Raw genomic sequence first — 24,867 nt, 5'->3', positions numbered from 1 at the left:
TATATAGGGAACTTAAAAAACTAAATTCTCCCAAAACTAATGAACCGATAAAGAAATGGGCAAGTGAACTAAACAGAACTTTCTCAAAAGAAGAAATTCAAATGGACAAAAAACACATGAAAAAATGCTCACCATCTCTAGCAATAAAGGAAATGCAAATTAAAACTACACTAAGATTCCACCTCACCCCTGTTAGAATAGCCATCATTAGCAACACCACCAACAAAAGGTGTTGGCGAGGATGCGGAGAAAAAGGAACCCTCTTACACTGCTGGTAGGAATGTAAACTAGTACAACCACTCTGGAAAAATATCTGAAGGCTACTTAAAAAGCTAAACATTGATCTACCATTTGATCCAGCAATACCACTCTTGGGGATATACCGAAAAGACTGTGACACAGGTTACTCCAGAGGCACCTGCACACCCATGTTTATTGCGGCACTATTCACAATAGCCAAGTTATGGAAACAGCCAAGATACCCCATTACTGACGAATGGATCAAGAAAATGTGGTATCTATACACAATGGAATTTTATGCAGTCATGAAGAAGAATGAAATGTTATCATTCGCTGGTAAATGGATGGAATTGGAGAACATCATTCTGAGTGAGGTTAGCCTGGCACAAAAGACCAAAAATCGTATGTTCTCGCTCATATGTGGACATTAGATCAAGGGCAAACAAAACAAGGGGATTGGACTTTGATCATATGATAAAAGCAAGAGTATACAAGGGAGATATGAGGATAGGTAAGACACCTAAAAAATTAGTTAGCATTTGTTGCCCTCAACACAGAGAAACTAAAGCAGATACCTTAAAAGCAACTAAGACCAACAGGAGAAGGGGACCAGGAACTAGAGAAAAGGGTAGATCAAGAAGAATTAACCTAGAAGGTAACACACATGCACAGGAAATTAATGTGAGTCAACTTCCTGTATAGCTATCCTTATCTCAACTAGCAAAAACCCTTGTTCCTTCCTATTATTGCTTATACTCTCTCTTCAACAAAGTTAGAGATAAGGGCAAAATAGTTTCTGCTGAGTATCGAGGGGGTGGTGGGGAGAGGGAGGGGGCAGGACGGGTGGTAAGGGGGGGCCGGGGGGATAAATGACCCAAGCATTGTGTGCACATATGAATAATAAAATAAACAAACAAAGAAACAAATAAAAAGAGGTTGGGTTTAGAGCATGTGATCTAACATGCTCAAGATCTAACATGTGACCTAACATGCTCAAGATCTAACATGATCAAGACCTTTTTCCTAACTGAGGTCTTAAAGAACCACAGTAAGAAAACATTGGCAGGGCAAGTTACATAAGAGAAGAAACCAACAGAGAGAACTCAAGATCTGAATGAATTTAGATATTACCTCTTCTTCTTCCTGTGCTTCTACTGCTGGTCCATTATGTGCCTCCTGGAAAAGGAGTTTCTTCATTTTTCGATACTGTAGATTGTCTAGCTCTCTTACTGCATCTTTTGTCCTTTGAATAAGATCTATTAACACTGTTTCCGGACGTTCCCGAAGAACAAACATGTGCTAGAGAGGGTAGGAAATAAAAGTCAAGTTGAAACTTTTTTGTTGTTGTTGTTGTTGTTTGGCTGGGGACTGAAGCTAGGACTTGTGCATGCGAAGCAAGTCCTCTACATTAAGCTATATCCCCAGCCCCTAAACTTTAACATTTTTCTTCTTCAGAAATTTTCTATGTATAAAATTTGTTTTGTTGATACATAATTAGCATACAGATAAAAAAAGATACCAGCCTCCCTTGAGTTGAGTTCCATGAAATAATCTTGCTTTTTTTTTTTTTTGTTGGTGGGACTGGTGCTTGAACTCAGGGCTTCACACTTGCAAAGCAGGTGTTCTACCACTTGAGCCACATCTCCAGTCTGTTTTTCTCTGGTTATTATGGAGATAGAGTCTCACAAACTATTTGCGTGGGCTGGCCAGGAACCTGAATCCTTCCAATCTCAGTCTCCCCAAGCAGCTAGGATTGTAAAGTGTGAGCCACCAGTGCCCAGCTTCCCTCAATTCTCAAAATACACACTTTTACTTCTCTATGCAAAAAGTTATACTTATAAATACAATATTTTATTCTACTTTGACTGTCATAAATTATCTTAGTGTACTTTTACTGTTCCTTTTTTCTTTTTAAGATGAGGTCTCGCTATACTGCCCAATCTGGCCTCAAACTCCTGAGCTAAAGTGAGGCTGCTTCAGCCTCCCTAGTAGTTGGGACTACAGGTATAAACCACTGTACCTGGCTAGTATTATGTCATTTTAAATTAATAAACATAACTGCCTGCAGAATTCATCAAAATATTTGTATCAAAATTACTAAATCATTACCCTAATTTTGAATAAGTATTTTCAATTATCATTTCTGAGATGAAAAGCCTCATACATAAAATTTTTTGCTGTTTCTTTTTTCCTTTATGATGACTGACAGAAATGTAATTAGGACAAAAGAAAAGTTGCTCTTTTTAATTAATTAATTTATTTTTTATGGTGCTGAGGATTGAACCCATGGCCTGTGTTTGCTAGGCAAGTGCTCTACCAATGAACTACATCCCGAGGCCCTGAAAAGAAGTTCTTGATAGACACTTTTGAGACCTTCCAAGTAGGTGGGACAATGGGTGTGCACTACCATGCCCAGCTGAAGCAAAAGGTAAAGCACTTGCTCAGCATGCATAAGACCCCGGGCTCGATTTTCAGCACAACAAACATACAACATTAGTAATCTAACTGGTGAATATATTCTTTCAGAAAAATATTTATCCATTTGTTGCTATTTTGAGTATTTAACCTTATAGTAAATTTAGACATGATAAAAGCAGATAATCAATTTTATTAAAAAAAAAAAAAAAAAGCTGGGTGCATAGGCTTTTATGCCTGTAATCCTAGCTACTCAGGAAATAGAGACTGGAAGAACAGCAGTTTAAGATCAACACTGGCAAAATGTTAGCAAGACCCCATCTCAGTCAATAAAAGTTGGGAGTGGTGGTATGCATCTGTAATCCCAGGTACATAGGAAGCATAGGTAGGAGAATCATGGTTCAGGCCAGCTGGGGTATAAACATGATATCCCATTTGAAAAACACTTAAAACAAAAAAGGCTGGGGATATAGCTCAAATGGTAGACTACCTGATTAGCAATTGCAAGGTCCTGGTTTCAATTTTCAATACTGACCAAACAAACAAATGGGGGAAAAAACACCTTCCACTTTAGTATATTAGAAAAGTGTTTCCAGGGCCATGAATGGCACTGGGTTAAATCCTCAGCACCACAAAAAAATGTATGCAGACAATAGTATAAAAAATTAGCATTTTAGTGACTTGGAAGAGGTACAGCTCTGTGGTAGAGCACTTATATAACATGAGTTTGAGTACCAAAATAGAAAAAAAAATTTTTTTAATGGTTTAGTAAAAACTAGTACAGTATAGTTCATTCTAATTTAGTATCAAAGAATAATAAGACACTTTCTCTCAAATTATTTCTCAGGGTAAAAAACAGATTTAGGATATTATAGACTGACCTTTAAAAGTTCCTCTGATGTAGGCCGATCTTGAGGGATTTTCTGCAGGCAAGAATCTACAAAGTTGCGAAAATAATCAGACCTATTGTAAAGGAAAGTATCAAGTGAACATATTGCTATTTCCTTTAAAAAACACATCCATAAATTGTGAAGGGAAATGGAAAGGGAGTAAGAGTAATAAAAAAATAAAAACTACACACTCTCATACAAGTCTATATAAACATTATCTAAAGCAATCAATGCCTCTTAACCATTTTCCAAAGCTAAATTTTCACAGATCATTTAAAAATTCTTGGGGCTGGGTATGCAATTCTATGATAAAGTTTGTGTTTAGCACACACCAGGCCCTGAGTTCAAGCCCTAGCACCAAATAAATTCTTTTTAAAAATTGTGCTCCCACATATTTAAAATATCATAACTCATTCTATACTGAGGTAAAAAAAGAGGGAAGTCTATTTTTTTTCCATTCAAGTACACTGAAGAGAGTATTTTTTAAATACCTATTTGTTACCACTGAACAAATGGATAAGGCTTCCATTAAACCTAGACAACCAATTAAGACTTTTTTTTAAAAACAATAAAAGTCTGTAATGTTATTACATGGTAATATTTATGAGTGTTCAGTGGCTAAGGCAGTAAACAATTACTCCATCAATGTTTGTCTCTAATATTCAAATAAAATTTGAAGTTTCTTGTAGGCAAGAAAGTCTCAAACACAGTGTAAAGACAGTCTGTGTTCAATGTTTATTACTTGTACATACCATGTTATGGTTTGAATGTTTTTTCCTCTCCAAAATTCAAGTTCAAACTTAACCCTCTTTGCAACACTTTTGGAAGGTGGGGCCTGTGGGAGGTGTTTACGTCATGAGGACTCTGCCCTCATGAATGAATTAATGTCACCATATAAAAGGACCACAGAAGTAAGTTCACTCTTTCTTGCCATATGAAGACACAACATTCCTTCCCTCAGAAGGTACAGGGTTCAAGGAGCCATTCTTGAAGCACACATTGAGTCCTAACTTGTTAAAGGCCTTGGTCTTGGACTTCCCATCTTCCAAACTGTAAGAAATGAACTTCTGGGTGTTTTTTTAAATTTTGTTTTGTGGTACTGGGGTTTGAACTAAGGGGCTCACTCTTGCTAGGCAGGTGTTCTACCACTTGAGCCACAGCCCCAACCCAAAAACTTCTGTTCTTTATAAATTACCCAGTCTCAGATATTATAGTTGCACAAAATGGACTAATATATAGCGTAACACTAAACTCTGCCAGATAACTCTTTTCCATGTAAGTAGCAAAAACGTGTGAATGTGCTTTAATTACATAATCTTTTTAAAGTACCCTTATCATATATCTACTTGTCAACTTTTATATGTCAAATATGCTGGATATTTCCCTAGAACTTTTCAAATGCTAAGTGTACCTGAAGAATTAATTTTTTTATCATTCATAAAATCTTAGCTTTCTAAAACTGCCAATCTTTTATCCAAAAACTTCTTTAAGGAATGAGATGAATTTTATCAAATCAAGGATGAGTTGTAAGGAAGTTCAGTGCAATCTGAATAATATCATAATTATAACTAGAATGGTCCTGAAGTTTTTAATTATCTGGCAATTTTGAAAATCTCAAATCATGTTATTTATGTTAAATAATTCCTCAAAATACTATTATGGGTTGATATAAATTTTAGTTAAAACACATTAAAGTTTAAAAATGCTATTTATTATATGATTAGAGTTGTATGTTTTCCTTAAGTTTAAAGGAAAAGTAAAATATAAATTTCTGTTTAAGTATCAGCACTTTTGCATCCACATAACATCTTTTTTTTCCCCCTGAACTGCTATGTAATGCAGACATGACAAAGGATAAATATAAGAAAAGGTAAAATAAATCTATTTTAGTATTTCATCAGATAATACTTTTTACCTATATAAAATTAAGTCATTTTGATAACAGATTATGAAACCCTATTTCACTTATACAATGTCCAGCAATAAATCTTAGCAATACTCACCATTCATTAGACTGTAGTGTAGGGGATTCATTTTGGGCTATGTGATATAAGGCACTCATTGCATTCATATTAAATAAAGGAGGTTTCCTTTCCGCTGTAAAAGAAAGGAAACTTTCCTGTTAAAATATATGTGTTACACAGGGTCACTCAAATGTTACTCAAGTATTTAAAAACATATTTCTTTATTTTTTAATCAATCTTAAACTTACAAAAAAAATTGCAAGTACAAAGAACTTTCTCAAGTGGATCAGCTGAAAATAAATTCCTGATCTACTATTCCATCATTCCTAAATACTCCAGTGTTTCTTACTTTTTTTTTTTTTTTTTTGGCAATATCAGAGTTTGAACTCAAGGCATTTGGCTTACTAGGCAGGTACTTTACCATTTAAGTCATGCCCCCCAGCCTTTTTTTGCTATTTTTCAGGTAGGAGCTCGGGCTGGCCTCAAACTGAGATCCTCCCACATAGCTGGGGTCACAGGTACTCATCACCACACCCTAGTTCATTGATTGAGATAGAGTCTCATTAACTTTTTGCCCAGGCTATCCTTAAACTACAATCCTTACAATCTCTGCCTCCCAAATAACTGGGATTACAGGCATGAGCCACCACGCTAGGCCTTGAGAGTTTATTTTCTACAAATAGGAATATTTTCCATCCAGGCACTGGTGGCTCACGCCTGTAATTCTAGCTACTCAACAGGCAGAGATCAGGAGGATAACAATTTGAAGCCAGCCCTGACAAAATAGTTCACAAGACCCTATCTCAAAAAAGCCCCTCTCAAAAAAAGGCTGGTAGAGTGGCCTCAGTACAACAACAACAACAACAAAAAAAAAAAAAAAAAAAAAAGAGGGCTGGTGGAGTGGGTGCTTGCCTAGAAAGAAAAGAAAGAAAGAAAAGTATTTTCCTAAAGACCATACTGTATTTCATTTTATAAGTTATAATCTATCACTCATTATGATATCCAAATTATTTCATATTTGAGCAATGGAAACCTTTTTTAAGTTGGCTTCTGTGTCTTCATTATTTTTCATCACTTCCTTTCATCTGGTACACTAAGATGTCTCAGGATCAACTTGTGTGTTTTCCCACAACTCCAGACCCTGGATCAACCATTTCCCCAAGAAGCCATGACACTATGTATGCTCACTGTTACTGGGCTTTCACTGTTCTCAGAATCTCTCAATAGACAGTTAGGAAACACATGCATACATAATATATTAATATGCACAGATGCAAATTAAACATCTGTATTTATCGATAACAATAAAGTTCACTATGCTATCTCAAATTCCAATATAATACCATAGTGTTTATTCTAGCTTTCTCTTTCCATGTTTGTAAAGCTCTTCTCTGACAATGATAAACCTTCTTTTCATTATCCTTAATACATTTTATTTGTTAAATTACTCCCATATTCAAGCTCCCATCTTTGCCACCATTCTCTCCCCTAAGATAACCTCCTTTCCGTGTTCAAGCTCTGAATCCCCATTTCATTTCACCATATTGTGTGAATGCCTTTTCATCTACTCAGTTTCTGATACCCAAACCAAACCAGGTCACTTCTACTATGAAGCACCTTTCATTAGAGAAGTCCTCTTAATTTTTACTAGGCTCTATCACTGTGCTAGGATGACCCTAAATAGGGACTGCCTCTTTAGACATTGACTCTATATAATGGAATACTCCTGTTGTGTTGTCATCTCACCTCCTCCCCATCCTAGGGCTCTGATAACTTATGCTAAGTCATCTCCATGCATGAATGCCTCAGTCATCTGACAAGGCCTCTGAATCTCTACACCTGACCATGTGTTGCATATAATGCCCTCATCAGTTTCTGATTTCACATACCAGGCTATGCAAACTCTCTACTATACTCTTTTTTTTTTTTTTTTTTTGACTCTGACACCCACCCTGGGTTACCATGGCTCATCACCTGGCATGGATACCTGCCTATTCTGACCCACTCAGTGCCTTAAGATTGAATAGTGTGGGGAAGGGGAAAGGGTTACTGAAGAAATTCTGAATGAATGGAAGAAATAAGTCATCTGTTTCTATAATTAAAATGTTTTAATTAGTCAGATTCAACCGACATTTCTGTAAATTTTTTTTTTTTTTTTTGAGATAGGGTCTCACTATTAATCCAAGCTGGCTTGGAATTTGCTGTGTAGCTCAGGCTTGTCTCAAACTTGTGATCTTATTTCTGCCTCCCAAGTGCAAGGATTAAAGGAATGTAACCACCAGGCCTAGCCTCTACCTCAAATTCTTAAAAGTTATGACTAAACTTAAATTTTATTTAAACCAATTTATTTTAAAGTTATAGAGATCCCACTCCTTATTATCTTGTCTCTGTTCATGGATATGGACTGCTTCAAAAAAAACCATCTAAACTAAGAAGAAATTAAATGAAACTAAAAAAGAAGAAACAGAAGATCTAGAAAGTAAGCCTCAGAAAACAATGTCCAATAAAAAAAAATTCCAGCTGGGCACTGGTGGCTCATGCCTGTAATCCTAGCCACTCAGGAGGCAGAGATCAGGAGGGTCACAATTCGAAGCCAGTCCAGGCAAATAGTTTGCAAGACGCTATCTTGGAAAACTCTTTACAAAAAAAAAAGGGCTAGTGGAGTGGCTTAAGATGTAGGCCATGAGTTCAAGCCCCAGTATGGCAACAACAACAACAAAAAATTCCAGAGGAAGTGTTTATATTACATATGCTTATATAGAATAATAATAAAAGGTAATATAAATGGGTTCAGATTTTACCATTTTCCCCTGTGGCCATAACTTTCAATGGGAAAAGTGACTTTGTGTTTGCTTGGGAAACACAAAGTTTCCCAAGTGCTGACAATAAATTCAGTAAATGTTCACTTATCAACCTGGCTCACTTACAGTGGAAATGTAAATTATAATAATCTCCTGTTTTACCCATCTGTTTATGAATATAATATAATACATTGTATTTTAAGTTGCTGAATATTAGGGGAGCAGGGTCATAGAGAATGAGAGAGTCACGGAGTGGGGGGGAGTGTGGAGGGTTAATTTGACTAAAGCACTATTCATACAGGCCTAAAGTACCAAAGCAAAACCCCCCTGACTATCAATACACACTTTTTTTAAAAAATGAAGGGCAGGAGGGGAAAACAGGTCATTTTGGGGGGCAGGTACAAGTGGGAGGGGGGTGGGCACAAGGAAAGGGGAAATGAGTGTAAATGTGGTGTATTTTGTATCCATATATGAAAATAGAAGAATTAAACCTGTTGAAATTGTTCTAAGAGGGGATGGAGGGGGGAAGAGGAAGAACGATAGAGGGAGTAAATCCAGATATATTTAAAGTACAAATGTAAATCTCACAATGTATACCCTTGTACAACTATTATATGCTAATAAAATTAAATTTTAAAATATCCTGGTTTTAGCAGTTCTACTTATAAGCTGCAGAATAAAATGTGTGCAGTTTATAAAATAAACTGCTACAGAGTGTTGGGTCCAATCTTCCCAATTGGAAATCCCACTGCAGTAGTTTCTATGGCTATTGCTATGGTTGCCCTCGAATAAAGTCTGTCTTATACTCTTTTTTTTTTTTTTTTAAAGTACTGGGGCTTCAACTCAGGCCTTCACCCTGAACCACTCTACCAGCTCCATTTTGGTGAAGGTTTTTTCGAGATAGGGTCTTATCAATTACTTATTTGGGTTGACTTTAAACTTTGATCCTCCTGATCTCTATCTCCTGAGTAGCTAGGATTACAGGCGTTAGCCACTGACACCGGGCTCGTCTTACAGTCTTAAAAAAACAAAGAAAGTATTGCTACAATATGCTATGTAGCCTGACATCTAATTTCCACATTTAACTCAAAGTAATATATACTCAGGGTAGGAATAAGTAATTCATAGATACCTCCCTCCTACAGATAGCAAATCTGGTAATTCAAGGCACATTCTAGGTGTTTAACAACTATTCATTAATGTTAGACATGAATACCTTAAACTTAAAACCACAGTGGAAAAGCCAGGCACTAGAGGCTTACACTTGTAATCCTAGCTACTTGGGAGGCTGAGATTGCAAGGATCACGGTTTGAGCCAGCCTGCGCAAATAATTCCGAAGATCCTATCTTCAAAATAACCAAACCAAAATGGATTGGAGATGTAGAGCATATGCTTTCCAAGTGTGAAACCAAATTCAAGCATCAGTCCCACAAAAAAAAAACCACAGTGGAAAATTATTTTAGCCCTAATTTAACAGTAAATATAGCTAACTTAATATATAAAAAGAGTAAAAGTTTAATAGATTTGTTGTTCCCTTTAGAAAAGATAAAAATCTATAATTTGGTTGTGGTGACTGAAGTAAAATATTGATCAAAACTTAACGCCTAATGAAAAACAATGCTTACCTAGTTCAATACATGTTATTCCAAGAGACCATACATCAACTTTGCCATCATATTGTCCTTCATCCATGGCTAAAATTACTTCTGGGGCCATCCTAAAATATATAATGTTCATTTAAATTAAAGAAAAAGTATATTATCTCAGAGAATGTAAGGATGTCTACCTGGAGAACATTGGTTTGAATTCCAACCAAGATATGTGAACGTAAGAATGTTTATAATGGCAAACAATTACATTAGCGTTTGTAAGGTAAATATTTAGCACAATAAAACATGAGATTCATTCTTACCATCTGTCATCATTGTGTAACAGCATCCCAAAAGAAGGACAATTCCAAAGCAGGACTGTCTCAGGATTTCACTATAAAGGTTTGCTTGAAAGATTGAATTTTACCACTGAAACAAATACTGTCAGTTGTTTTCCTTGATGTGACACCTTACTTCATTTATTTGAGAAATATCGGCCAAAATAACACGACTGAACAGGAAGAGCCTATGTGTATCTCTCTTTCAAATAAAAATTGTGTTCCATGATAAAAATAGGTAGAGTGGCTCACAATTTAATCATACAATTATCAATCTTATCAAGCTTAGTTACAACTAGTCTAACAGATAGATTGTCTGTCTGTCTGCCTGTCTGTCTATTTATCTATCTATCTGGCAGAATTATGGCTTGAACTCAGGGCCTCATACTTGCTAGGCAGGTGCTGTACCACTTGCGCCACTTCGCCATTCTTGATGGTACTTTACATTATGCTTCATTTATATTTGGTGTTAAGCACAGATGAATACCTTAAAAGCGTTGCTAACTACTTCAATAAGACCCTCCCTCAATATGTGTGAATGTGTGTAAAGATACATGTAATCCAGTTCTTGTGTTCCAAATGTACTATACAGAAATTAGTAAGTATGTTAATAAAGCAAACATTCTGTTGTCAGTAACTGGGCGTTTCACAAGTTTTCTTTAAAATGTTGAATTATACATGGAAGCAATGCTAGGAATCTCTCTGTATAGCTATCCTTATCTCAACTAGCAAAAACGCTTTGTCTTTCTTATTATTGCTTATACTTTCTCTTCAACAAAATTAGAGATAAGGGCAGAACAGATCCTGCCTGGAAGTAAGGAGGGTGACGGACAGAGAAGGGGTGGGGGGTAGGGGGTAGAAATGGCCCACACAATGTATGCACATATGAATAAACGAATAAAAAAATAAATAAAATAATAAAAGTATGTTTTAGAATTTTAAAAAATGTTGAATCAAGTTTAGAAAATTACTAATTTAAGCAAAGAAGTAATTTTATTGTTCTTTTTATTGAAGGAATTTCCAGGGCCTTCTTAATATCTAATATTTATCATCAATTTGTAAGGAAGGGGAATCATTATTCTCTTATAGAACTCATTTTTATAATGAGGAAGTAGATTACAAAAATATAGATAAGTAGATAGATTTGGGCTCTACACAAGAAATTTCTGGTCATTCACAGCAGCAACTTTTTCAATTTGTTTACTTCCTAGAATTTATAAAAGCTTTTTAATCCCCTTGCATGTTTTAGGATTAATAAGTACATTTTAGAAATTTAATAGTTGCAAAAGATAATTACAGCATATACAAATATTATATGTGTGTGCTTTAAAGATACTTAAAACTGAGAGTTGCAGAACTAGTTCATTCAATTTATTAAAAACATTCCCACATTACCTAATTAGGAAAGCTAATCTTCAGGTCTTAACAATTTAGACAAATCAGAATCACTTTCTGTCAGAAAAATGTCTGACTTCATTTTTCAACACAAATAGACATCTTAACATGTCTCCATGACAACCATCTCAGGCATAAATGCCACAGTAAGAAAAAAAAGAAAGGGGGAATGGAGTTATTGGGAGAGAAGGAACAAAAGAAGGAAAATAACAAGTGAAGTACAAGGCCTTGTCATCAGATTGTGCACTGATCCTTTTTCCCATAGATGCTAGACATTCTTAAAATGTCTCTCTGATATGTCTCTGAGGCTTTTACATCCCAGAGGAATGTATCATAGTATTTAGGATGGGTAAGAAGCCCTTTTATAAAGTAAGAGAAAGGAGATCTGAAAGGCAGATAGGAAAGAAGATGCAGTGAGCACCACTGCACATATAAACAAGATGCAAACAGAAGTTAATATCTGATTATTGCTTATACTCTCTCTACAACAAAATTAGAGATAAGGGCAAAATAGTTTCTGCTGGGTATTGAGGGGGGGGAGCGGGAGGGGGTGGAGTGGGTGGTAAGGGAGGGGATGGGGGCAGGGGGGAGAAATGAACCAAGCCTTGTATGCACATATGAATAATAAAAGAAAAATGAAAAAAAAAAAAGAAGTTAATATCTGAAATACTATTTTCTTTTAACTTTTGACAACAAATATGGAATTATTTACAGATAAAATTAGATGACATCCAGAATTTCTTTCAAAATAAGTGGGGTAGGAAGAAATGATAGTACTTAAGTAGCTGGATTGGCCATGTGGTAATGTTTTGGGCTGGGTAATTGATATTTAATAACTCATCATACTTTTGCCTACTTTTAAGTATATTTAAAATTCTCCACACTCAAAAGTCAAAACAGAAAAAAAACACAAACAAAAAACCTCCATGCTCACTTTGATTACACATATACTTAAATTGGAACAATACAGAAAAGATTAGCATGGCCTCTGCACAAGAATGACACACAAATTTGTGAAGTGTTCCATATTATTATTTGAAAAAGAAAAAAAAATCTCCCAATTGCTACCAGCCTTTAAGTATGCCTAGTCTAAAGATAAGTAATACATAATAAACTTAAACATTCAAGTTACCCTTAGCATGTACATCTCCTCCTCCACTTGAATGCTGTTGACTTTTTTCTTCTCATACCCAATATAAGATGTAGATAATAACAGGAAAGCAAAGTAAGGATAAAATGAAAAGGAGAAGATGAAAAATGGTAAAAGGAGATGCAAGAACAGCACTCCAAACCTATATTTAAAACTAAATATAATACTTAAAAGTAAAAATGAACAAAATGGCCCGATAAGACACCTGAAAAAAATATAACCATATATCACCTACTTCAATTATGAGGATCGGTATCAGACAGGACTATTCTTACCAGTATGGTGTTCCCACAAAAGAATTGGCAGGGGATGCCATGGAAGCAGACCCAAAGTCAGCAAGTTTCACCTGGCCTGGTTCTGTCAGAAGGATATTTCCCGCTTTGATATCTCTGGGTTTAAGGAACACAGAAAATTATAGACAATTATTATTAGACTGTGTTTAAAATAATAAAATTCAAGTAAGAATTTGTAAGGAAGGAAGAAATAAAAATAATTGCTACAATAATCTTATAATTGAGACAATGAGATTAAATAACAAAAACACAAATTAAAATAAATATATGTAAAAATATTCTGAAAGAGAAGCCAAGTAATAGTGAAAAATAAAAGACAGAAAATCAGGTACTTGCAGCATACAGCCTATATTTGAGTTTCTGTTTAACAATATAAACAATACCTTTCAAACTTGAATTTAACTGGCTAATAACCCCTTCACAATGTATAAGATAAGTACACCATTTAAAATTTTTTTTAAAAAAAAGGAAAAGGAAAAATAAAGAAAACCTTATCCTCTAAATTTGTTTGTTAAAGAAAAGATTATTCATATCACTGTCAAACATTTAGCATAGCTCCCCTAACTATTAAATGAAAAGTGAAACATATGGATAACATAATATTAATGATCCCAAATTTACTTTCAAATTTACTTTTTTTGGGATGGTACTGGGATTTGAACTCAAGACCTCATGCCCTCTAGGCAGGCACTCTACCATTTGAGCCACTCTTCCTGCCCCAAACTTACTCTCTGTAACAGCAAACACAGTCTATCTAACTAAGAAAAATTGAAGTATCTATATAATGGGATTCTATCTCCAATGGGCACTACAACACACACTTAACCTTTCAAAAATTGAAAAAGAACTACACTTCCAAGTACTTGTTGATTCTCATAATGACTATAATACTAAGTGAGTCTATTTTCCTCCCATTTGTTTTTAAACACTGAGGAGTTACTTTTTTGTGGGTATGTGTAATGCTGGAGATTGAATCCCAGGCCTTATACATAGGGAGATACTTTAAAGTTCAGAAAACCTTACGTTCTATTTTAACTCTGCCACTCACTTATTTTGGTGGCACATAGATTTCTCTTGGACTTTACTATCTTCATTTAAAAATGTTAAACCATTAATTCAAAATGACCCTTTCACATAGTTTAATATGTATTGTCTGGTTTATGATTTTTTTTCTTTTTAAAATAGCCCAAGCTAATAACAGTGCTAAAAAATTCATTATAGGTGGTTTAAACTCAAAGTTATTATCCATTATCAAGAATAACCAAAGATTGGTGTGTAAAAGCATAAAGAGTCTTTGTGCATATTGTGGAATCAATGGAACAAATCTGGCATTATCAGTCACCAGAAGACAAAACATTTGTTAAGCTATAACTCTATCTGACTTTGCAACCTTGGAAAAATTATAATCACAAATCAGAGCTTCCATTATAAAATGGAAAAGACAGACTATATGATCCCTAATACCACTTCCAGTTTGCAAATTATTCTACAATTAAATTTATATCAAAAATCAAAAAATCCATGAAGTACATATATTTTAGAAGGCCCAACAGCACATGTAGGCAAAGATAAAAATTATCCTAAATAGATGAACTGTACTACCATGTTCTTTTTAATATGTGAATCGTTGGTTTGTTTTTAAAAAAAAGGTTATATTGGCTATTGGCTAAAAACAACAAAAATTCTGTGGCCATTAAAGTGCAGAACTGATACATGATCACTTTCAAAGCACTTACCTGTGGATCATAGTGTGAGAATGTAAGTAGGCTAATCCCTGGAGAGCACCATGTGTAATTGCTGCTATTTCCACTTCTTGTAATGGCTTTTTGTGCACTTAAAGTAAAAATTTATTTGAAAATAATTATTACATAGAACATTTTTGCTTAAAAAAATACATATCTTATATGTAGGTAATTTTTAAAAACTGACATTAAGCAAGGAGAGACAGACTTATTTCCCACGATGATAAAACAAGATTCCTCAATTAGTATAAGGCTACTTATAATTGGCAATAAACTGGGCCAGCTCTTAAAGTAAAATTCTCAGCCAATCACTTTGAGATAACAATATTAAACAATGACTTGGTGATTAAAAAACAAAAGTAACAAAAGAAGTGCTCCTTTATTCTCACTTATCTTTGTTTTGAACACAAACAGTAGATAAAGCTGAATGACAAGGAATCCAGAAAAATGCTTGTAAAGTCACAATGAGAAAAAATTTGCCTACTCTATAAAGCTAGTACATACTATGCTGAGAATCTTAGAAAAGGATAAAGATTTTACTCTTTATGGAAAGTTTTATGTTTATTTAGTGTTAACTTGTTTAAATAAACTCTAATTAAATTATTATTTTATTCTAATTTTTTAAAGACAATCAAAGGAAGCCTACCTTCTAGTAAATCTGAAGCAGATCCCAAACAATATTCCATTACAAGCTACATGAGAAGAAAAATTGTGAAAGCATTAAAATATATTATAAAGATTTATTCGAGACAAAATTAATTCACCCAGGAAGTCAAGAAGATAGCATGAAGTAAAACAAATTCTAGTTAGCATTTACCTTAAAAAATAAATAAATGTTAAAGGGAAAATAAATGATATATTTGGCAATTTGTTAAGCTCATAATTAAAGTCAATGATACATTTGTCTTTGAATAACATCAACATGTAATCATTTCTATAAGCTGTATATTTCTGACATTATTGCTACTTTAAATTAAAGAGAAATATGGTGGATACTGGTGGTTCATTATGTAACCTTAACTACTTGGAAGGCTGAGAATGGGAGAACTGAGGTTCAAGGCCAGCCCAGGCAAGTATTTCTCAAGACCCCCATCTCCACAATAATCACAGCAAAATGGACTGGAGGTGTGGCACAAGTGGTAGAGCGCCAGCTTTGCAAGTGTGAAGCCATGAATTCAAACACCCTAGTGCCATAAACAAACAAATAAGTAGGAATATACATTCTGTTACTATTAAACTACAGTAACAAAATTGATCATTGTTGTCAGGGGAGAAAACTGGGTTCTCTAGAACTGCATGCACAAAACTTAGTTACTTGGTTAAATGTTTATTTCTTGAGAAGGGTCTTGTTATGTTGCCCAAGCTAGTCTACAATTCTTGGGCTGAAGCAATTCTTCTGCCCCAGCCTCAGAGTAACAGGGGTTCCCTCCTTGCATCACTGGACTCCAGGATCTAAATGTGTTTTTTTGAGATAGGATCTCACTATGTTTTTCCAGGTTAGTCCCCAACTGATGAGCTCAAGTGATGCTCTTGCCTCAGTCTCCTCAGCAGCTGGCACTACAGGCATACACCATCATACCCAGCTCTAGTTTAGTTTTTTTTTTTTAAACACATACAGAGCATCACCTCTGTGCCAGGTATTTTATATACCATTATAACCCTCACAACAACCTTTTGAGTGGTTATCCTCGTTTTACAGACAGAAACTCGAAAGTGAGTTAACCTGCTCAATGTCATTACTTTTTCTTTAAACATAGCCTCAATTTTAGGAGTCACTATTACCAAAATCAAATTGAATAAAAGTGTACAAACATTTCAAGTCCAAATCTAAGTCAGGTATTAAAAATGACAATGGTCAGCCAGGCACTGGTGGCTCACATATATAACCACAGCTATTTGGGTGTGGATCACAATTTAAGGTCAGCTAGAGTAAATAGTTCGAAAGACCCCCCACCTCCAAAATAATCAGAGAAAAATGGACTGGCGATGTGGCTCAAGTGGTAAAGCATGAAGCCCTGCGCTCAAACCCCAGTACCACCATTAAAAAAAAAAAAAGAAAAGAAAAAGATAATGATCAGTCTTACTAATTACTTAAGGCTAATTCTTATTTAAAGGAAATTAAATCTCTCCTTTAAAAAATACAGCTATTTTGCACACACCATTATAGAATTAGTACCATATCATCTCAATGGTAACAAAAGGATAAAATTAATCTCTACTTCTAATAAAAAAAAAAGTCTCAATTCTCTACCTTTAATGTTATTCACTCAAGGAATCATTACCAGTTCAAATTTCACAACACACCCAAACTTCACCAAGATCTTTCTGAGTAAATAAATTACAATACACTTATATCATGACAACACGCTAGCTTTCATGTTCAAGTAATAGGACTGTTTTTACAATGTTTAGATGGTACCACTGAGCACATTTTACCATACATATGAATTCTGGAGAATTCTAGAGAAAATCTACAGAACAGAATTTGAAAAAAGCTGAATTATTTGTTTATTCATTCATTCATTCATTCATTCATCACTGTACTGGGGTTCAATCTCAGAGCCTGGTACGTTAAACAAGCCCTTTACCACTGAGCTACACCCTCAACTCAAAAAAGTTCTATTATCGCTTACTGCCTGTAAGTTCTAGGAAACATTGCTTTTCCTCTACAAGGATAAACTAACATTTCAGTCTTTTTTTTTTTTTTTGCAGCATTAGGGTTTGAACTCAGAACTTCACACTTGCTAAGCAGGCACTTTACCACCTGAGCCCCTCAGCCAGGCCTTTTTTGTGATGGGTTTTTTCAAGATAAGGTTTCACCAACTATGTGCCCGGGCTGGCTTTGAACTGAAATCCTCCTGATCTCTGCCTTCTGAGTAGTTAGGATTACAGGCATGAGCCACCAGAGCCCAGCTCATTTCAGGCATTCTATGCTGCTTTTCCTCTGCCAGGAGGAGATGTGTTTGCATGCCTTGTACATACCGTTTGAGACATTTTAAACCAAAAGCAACTAAAATTACAATAAGGAGAAAGCAAATACCAACCCATGCTGTGTGTTCACGTAAATAGCAGCCTTTGTATTCTATACTGTTGGGATGTTTTATCCTTTGTAGAAACTTGACTTCCTTGATAATATCCTGCCATTTCTGTGGGGACAAAAAAGGAATAAGGGAAAGAATTATATTAATTCTTCTTTTATTTTTTTGGCAGCACTGGGATTTGAACTCAGGGGCTCATACTTGCTAGGGAGGCGCTCTACCACTTGAGCCACTGCGCCAGCATGAGAAAGGATTATAAAGAGCTGGTTTTCCTTAAAAAGTTTCAGATGAAAAAAGTAATTACTAAATTAAGAAGGGTTAACAAGAACATGCAACTTTGCCTGATTTTTTTTTAGATGAAAGGTCAAAATTAAAAGTTTAAAAGAGTGTATTTGCTGGGCGCTGGTGACTCATGTCTGTGAACCTAGCTACAAAGGAGGCAGAGATCAGGAAGACAGTAGTCAGAAGCCAGCCTGGACACATAGTTTGTGAGACCCTATCTTAAAAACCCTTCACAAAAAAGGGCTGGTGGAGTGGCTCAAGGTATAGGCCCTGAGTTCAAACTCCAGTAACCAAAATTAGATAGATAGATAGAAAGATAGACAGACAGACAGACAGAAAGATGAAAGAAAGAAAGAAAGAAAGAAAGAAAGAAAGAAAGAAAGAAAGAAAGAAAGAAAATGTGTAAGATACATTATAAAATACTAAATTCAGAAAATCTGTTTTATGGGCTTTAAATTCCAAATATTAATATTCTGGAAGGCAAAGTCTTAAGAAAATTGTATTCCTCTATGTAAAGGAAGTTTGCACAAAGGATACAAACATTAGATGTTAAAGATGATATAGTAAATAAAATTTTTGGTTCTAGGTATAACTAATCAGACTCCAAAAAAGTACAATCAATAAGTCAGGCTGTGAAAGCCAGTCCTAAAGTTGTTTAATACAATGGTGAATAAAATTAAATTTCCAATAAATGTGAGTTTGTAGATACCAAAACAATGGAAAATGATATAATCATATTATCATACCCACAGTGTGATTATTACAAAACTAAGATTTACCATAAGAGTTTCCAAAAAAAGTAGGAAACCAAAATCTTTTAAACTAATCCAGCAATTCTACTTCTGAGCACATATCCAAACAAACTGAAATAGAGGACTAAAAGAAGTATTTGTATACTTATGTTCATAGCAGCATTATTGACAACTGCCAAGGAGTATAACCAACTTAAGTGTCCACTTATAGACAGTATGGATATAAATGTGAGATTAATATAAAGATATGTAATACACATACACACAATGAAATATTTTTTAGCATTAATAAGGAAAGAAATTCTGACACATGCTACAACATGTATGAATTTTAGTGGGCATTTTGTAACACAAGTTAGTGATTCCACTTACATGAAATACCTAAAGTAGTCAAATTCCTATAACAAAGAAATAGAATGGCGGCTACTAGGGGCTGGTGCATAAATGAGTAAAGAGTTACAGTTTTGGAAGATGAAAAGAATTTTAGAGAATGACAGTGGTAATGGTTGAACAACAATGTCAATGGACTTAATGTTACTGAAGTATATACTTAAAAATGGTTAAAGTAGGGTGAATGTAGTAGAAATATTATGTATTCATGCATTTTAAATGAAAAATGAGACCTGTTGAAACTACTCCAGGAATGGGGAAAGGAGGGATAAAGGAGAATGATGGAGGTGAATTCAACTATGTAAGAACTTTTGTAAATGTCACCAGGTATCATGGAATAACAGTAATATGATAAAGAAAGAAAAAAATGGTTGACAGCAAATTTTATAACATGTACTCCATAACAATTTTAAAAAATTTTTAATATTTTTTAAAGACTGTCAGAGTGCTGGGAGCATAGCTCAAGTGATAGAGCACTTGATTGGCCTGTGGCAAGGCTCTGGGTTCAATCCCCAGTCCCAACAAAAAGAAAAAAGACAGAAGACTATTACAATCTTAGATTTAAAAAAGTATAAATAATTTAAGTAATTTAAAAAATTACATTTTATAAATAAATTTATGTAATTAAGTAGAATAAATACAATCTACACATATTAGTGAACTGTCACTTTTGCTTTTACAAATTGTTACACACTGTGTGATTAGTTTATTTAAAACAATCATGAATATACAGTCAAGTACATCTTATTCTACTTTAGTTTTTTAGAAACTGATCATCCTTACAAGATAAGCATAGAATAATATATTAGACCAGTTTAAAAAAGGAACCAGAAGGGACACAATGAAGAGGCTTTGGGATCCATTAATGTTTTGTTTATGGCTCTAAGTAGTATTTAAATGGATACCATTGGTCTCTGAAAGATAATCCACTGAGTTATACACTAAGATTTATACACTTTCTTTATGAATATCATATATTTTAAAAATCCTACCCTTTCCAATTAAAAACTAGCATTTCTAACATGCCCATCAAAATGTGCATATTTAACCTACCTCTGTAGACTGTTTTCCACTATAAGACATTTTCTTGATAGCCACCACTTCATTGGTACGCACGTCTCTTGCCTAAAAGAAAGAACCATTGTAAAAATCAATAGATTAAACGTGGGGAATCATTTCTTTGAGCATAAAGATGTTTGCAAACTATATGGTCAAAAATACATCAAAACTGCTTGAGTGAGAGGCTGAGTTCAATCCCATACTGCCCAAAACTCCTTTCAATGGGAGAAGAAATAGGGAGATATGACTCAAAAGATACAAAAATAGCAGGTAAGAATAAAGGTATAATTACAACATGAGAACTAAAGTTAATAAAATTGTATTCTATTAGGGACTTTTGTTAAGTAAGTAGATTTTAGCTGCTCTGGTCTCACACACACACAAAAATAACTATGTGAGATAGCAGATATATTTACCTACTTCATTATGGTTACCATTTTATTGTCTGTATGTATCCCAAAACATGAATTTGTAAACCTCGAATACATAAAATTTACTTTAAAAAACAAAACTCCTACTAAAGAACATTTAAAAATAACAACATTGCACAGCAAAACTCATAAAAATACCTAGAAGCTGACAATTTGGAAAGAAAAATGAATGCAGGTTTACCTTGAGTAAATAACTCAGTTAAAAGGAAAATATAGACATTTGAGTAGTACTATAAACAAATGAAACAAGACTAGTATATCCAAGTCTGTGGAAATAAATTTGAAATCTCAATGACGTGGTCAATTTTGTAAGAAAGAATTCATTAATAAAATTGATCTAAAGAAGAAAACGGTAAGGGCTGGAGAATGACTCAAGTGTTGAGCCTAGCAGGCATAAGTTCCTGAGTTCAAGTCCCAATACAAGAAGAAGATGGGGGGCAGGATGAGGAGGAGGAAGAGGAAGAGAAATAAAACTGGTGGTAGATTAAAAAAGAATGTTAATGAATTACCTTTAAAATAGCCTTCAATAAGGGGAAATTTACAGGATATATGATGAAAACAAAAGAAAAACTATCCCATTAGTTTTACAAAGCAGTAAAACCATTAAACTAAAATCTCATAAGCAGCATGTAAAGTTAGGTACAAATTTCACTTGTAAATTTAGACAGGAAGATTCTAAATTAACAAACCAAAATTTACAGGACATGAAAAGGATCATTTGGATAACATATGTAGTCACAGGAATGCAAAGAATGTGATGCTATGAAACATTTCATAATTCGCCATATTTTTTAAGAGTCAAAAGAGAAAAATGTACATAAAAGTGCTCAAAGTGCAAGAAGGGCCAATTTTGCACAGAAAACCAACTTCTTAGAAAAACAAAATCAGGCTGAGAGTCAGTGGCTCACGCCTGTAATCCTACCTACTCAGGAGGCAAAGATCAGGAGGATCACGGTTGGAAGCCAGCCCTGGCAAATAGTTCCAGGACCCTATCTCGAAAAAACCCATCACAAAAAAAGGGCTGGTGGAGTGGCTCAAGATGTAGGCCCTGATTTCAAGCCCCAATACCGCAAAAAAAAAAAAAAAAAAAAAAAAAAGAGGCAATTCCTTAACATGTAAATCATATCTATTTGGCTTTGTTTGCTTTGATTTTTTACACACAAGGTCTCATCACTATGTAGTCCAGACTATCCTTGAACTCACTGTGTAGCCCAGGCTGGCCTCCACACAAGATGCTTCTACCTCAGTCTCCCAAATCCTGGTATTGTAGTTGTGGACCACCACGCGAGCAATCATATCTACTGAAAACTGCTAACCAGATGTGGTGGTACTCTCCTGTAATACGAACTCTCAGGAGGGAAATGCAGGAAGATCTTGAGTTTGAGGTATTCCTGGGCAAAGTTACAGAGACCCTCATGGGACTCACAGGTAAGTAGAGAACATTTTGGGAAAAAAAAAATTGTATTTTGTTTTTGAGATAGGGTCACCCAGCCTGAACTCCGGCTCTTCCCCCCGCCCCACCCCGCTCCTTTTTTGGTGGAACTGGGGTTTGAACTCAGGGCTTTGTGCTTGAGTCAATTTTGGTCTAGTTATTTTGGAGATGGAGTCTCGAGAACTATTTGCCTGTGCTCAGTCTCCCAAGCATCTAAGATTACAGGCATGGGCAACCCGCACCCAGCCTCTGATTTTGATCACTAGGTCTAAACAGCTAAGTTCCTTTCTAGCAGTTATTATTAATATGTAATTTGTATACCATATAAGTCATTTTAGCATATATAGTTCAATAGCTTTTTGTACATCCACAAATACGTGTAGCCACATTTTAGAACATTTTCCTTAAGAAACTATTTTTACATTATGAATATTTTAACATACACTTTTATTCTCCATTAACAAAACAGAAGAAAAATAAAAACATTGGTCTCTCTCTCTCTCTCTTTTTTGGTGGGACTAGAGTTTGAACTCAGGGCTTTGCACTTGCAAGGCAGGTGCTCTACTATTTGAGCCACACCTCTAGTCCATTTTGTTTTTGCTCTAGTTATTTTTGGAGATGGGGTCTCGAGAACTATCTGCCCAGGCTGGCTTCTCAGGCTCCCAAGTACCTAGGATTATAGGCATGAGCCACCGCACCCAGCTATACATTTTTATTTCTAAGTAATACATATGACAATAACATAAAGAATATAGAGAAGAATAAATGATTTCTACATTTTACTTATAGTGATGTAGTATTACCAAATGAACTGAAGAGGATGGAATATTCTTCTAGTAGAGATTATGCAAGGCAATAAAAAAGTTTACTAAAGTGTTTACATAAAATACTGTGTAAGTCAGAATCAAATGAACTATGAGTAACTAAAGAGGAAATTAGTACTACCTGTCATCTATTCTCACTGTAAGAGAAAACAATGACAAAAAGAGCTATAGGTCTGAGGACAAAATAGACGCTGTAGAGAGCAAAAAAAGAAAAATAACAGAGTAAGTAGAAAAAAGAAAACACAGATACTGGGGAGGTAGCTCAAGGGTAGAGTGCCCTGGGTTCAATCCCAGCACCACAAAGGAAAAAGAAAATACATATAATTAATCATGTTTCAAACTAGGAAACTGCTTGTGAGAATCCATTTGGGAACAATTTTAATGAACTAATAAAAATGATATGAAATCACTGTCAGTTAATTACATGCAAATAGTCACATTAGTCTTTTTCTTTTTTTTTTGCCATACTAGGGTTTGAACTCTGGACCTCACGCTTACTAGGCAGGCACTCTACCATTTGAGCCACTCTTCAGCTCTCACATTAGTTGAACAACACTAAACCACTAAACTTTTTTTTTTCTTTTTTGGGGAATTAAGGTTTTGAACTCAGGGCTTTGTACTTGCAAAGCAGGCATTCTACCACTTGAACCACACCTCCAGCCCATTTTGCTATAGTTATTTTGGAGATGGGGTTTCATGAACTATTTGCTCCAACTGGCCTAGAATCCTCCCAATCTCAGTCTCTCAGGTAGCTAGGATTACAGGCATGAGCCTCCAGTGCCTATTTATGTGAACACTGAAAATATAAAATCTTACAAATCCCATAAAAAGTATAATCTTACACTAGGACATAAGAGGTAAATACTGTATCTCATTTTAAAAAATGAACAACCACTACCAAAAAGAAAAAAACTTTTACAAAGAGAACAAATGACTTTGTTAGGATTGTACATGATCTGCCACATTTATCAGCAAGCTACCTGTTCTTTGGCTTTTTTTTTTAACTTTCTTATCTCATGGTTCATCTACTGACATCACATTGGTTCTATTTAAGGTATCGGAAAATAAAAGAGAATGCTTATCTTCCTTGCAGTCTAGAGTCAATGATCCCCTTGGATATCTGACTCTCTAGGGTGGTTTCAAATACTTACTATGATACCAGTCCTTGATTATCTTGCATGACACAGCCATGTTTGATTCATTCAGTTACAGTATTTGTTTAATTTTTAATTTAATGTGATCACTACTGCCAATTAATGAAAATTCAGAGATGTGTTACAAGAACTATTTTTAGTCATCAAAACAGACAAATACTGAACATTTAGTTCTGTAATGGGGTAAAATTGAGCAGAAACATAGAAACAGAAAAATGTGCGTATACATATGGTTTTATCTGATAGCACATAATATTAATGACCTAGAAATGGAGTTACAGCAAAAAGATTCAATTCATTCCTTATCTATATGCTACACATTTCCTGGACATCAAGACAAATAACAGAGAATACTTGCTCTAAGCAGTTGTCCCTGACTCCTCTATGCTTTATTCAAATGCTCTTAGGACTGACTGTCCTAACCTTTCAGTTTCTTGGCTTCCCAAAAAAGCATTTAAAAGAAATAGTCTCTCTTTATATTATCATGTAAGTCATATTACTATGACACAGAAAAGTTGGAAGCACAATGAACCCTTGCTATGGCTTCCTCTAGCTCTAAAGGGCTAAAGTAAGTATTTTAGGCTTTGTAGGCCACATGTAATCTCCAATGCATGTTCTTCCTTTCTTATAAGCCATTCTTATAAGGTTTTGGAGCTGAGCAAAAACAGATCATAGGTTAGCTAGTCC

At 34.8% G+C, this 24,867-nt stretch overlaps 1 protein-coding gene and 1 non-coding gene across 5 annotated transcripts in view; one reads left to right on the top strand and one right to left on the bottom strand.

The window, feature by feature from the left end:
• Positions 1 to 24,867, bottom strand: part of Taok1 (TAO kinase 1) — a 112,893-nt gene that overhangs the window by 42,389 nt on the left and 45,637 nt on the right. For 3 of the 4 annotated variants that reach the window (XM_074046510.1, XM_074046511.1, XM_020159792.2), the window contains 9 exons: positions 20,334 to 20,405; positions 17,863 to 17,964; positions 15,465 to 15,510; positions 14,813 to 14,909; positions 13,059 to 13,172; positions 9,937 to 10,028; positions 5,549 to 5,642; positions 3,537 to 3,618; positions 1,372 to 1,539 (listed from right to left, as the gene is read on the bottom strand). In XM_074046510.1, coding sequence (XP_073902611.1) covers positions 1,372 to 1,539; positions 3,537 to 3,618; positions 5,549 to 5,642; positions 9,937 to 10,028; positions 13,059 to 13,172; positions 14,813 to 14,909; positions 15,465 to 15,510; positions 17,863 to 17,964; positions 20,334 to 20,405 — 867 coding nt within the window. Of the gene's footprint in view, positions 1 to 1,371; positions 1,540 to 3,536; positions 3,619 to 5,548; positions 5,643 to 9,936; positions 10,029 to 13,058; positions 13,173 to 14,812; positions 14,910 to 15,464; positions 15,511 to 17,862; positions 17,965 to 20,333; positions 20,406 to 24,867 lie in introns of those variants that run through there. The other variant, XM_020159793.2, reaches the window with a different exon arrangement.
• Positions 12,562 to 12,666, top strand: LOC141414285 (U6 spliceosomal RNA). The gene has a single exon (XR_012439347.1). It is a non-coding gene; the product is annotated as a U6 spliceosomal RNA (small nuclear RNA).

This window comes from Castor canadensis, chromosome 11 (assembly GCF_047511655.1).
Source record: "Castor canadensis chromosome 11, mCasCan1.hap1v2, whole genome shotgun sequence".
In the NCBI taxonomy this organism is placed as follows: domain Eukaryota; kingdom Metazoa; phylum Chordata; class Mammalia; order Rodentia; family Castoridae; genus Castor; species Castor canadensis.
The sequence above is the reverse complement of the archived record's forward strand: the minus strand, read 5'-3'. Positions and strand labels throughout refer to the sequence as shown.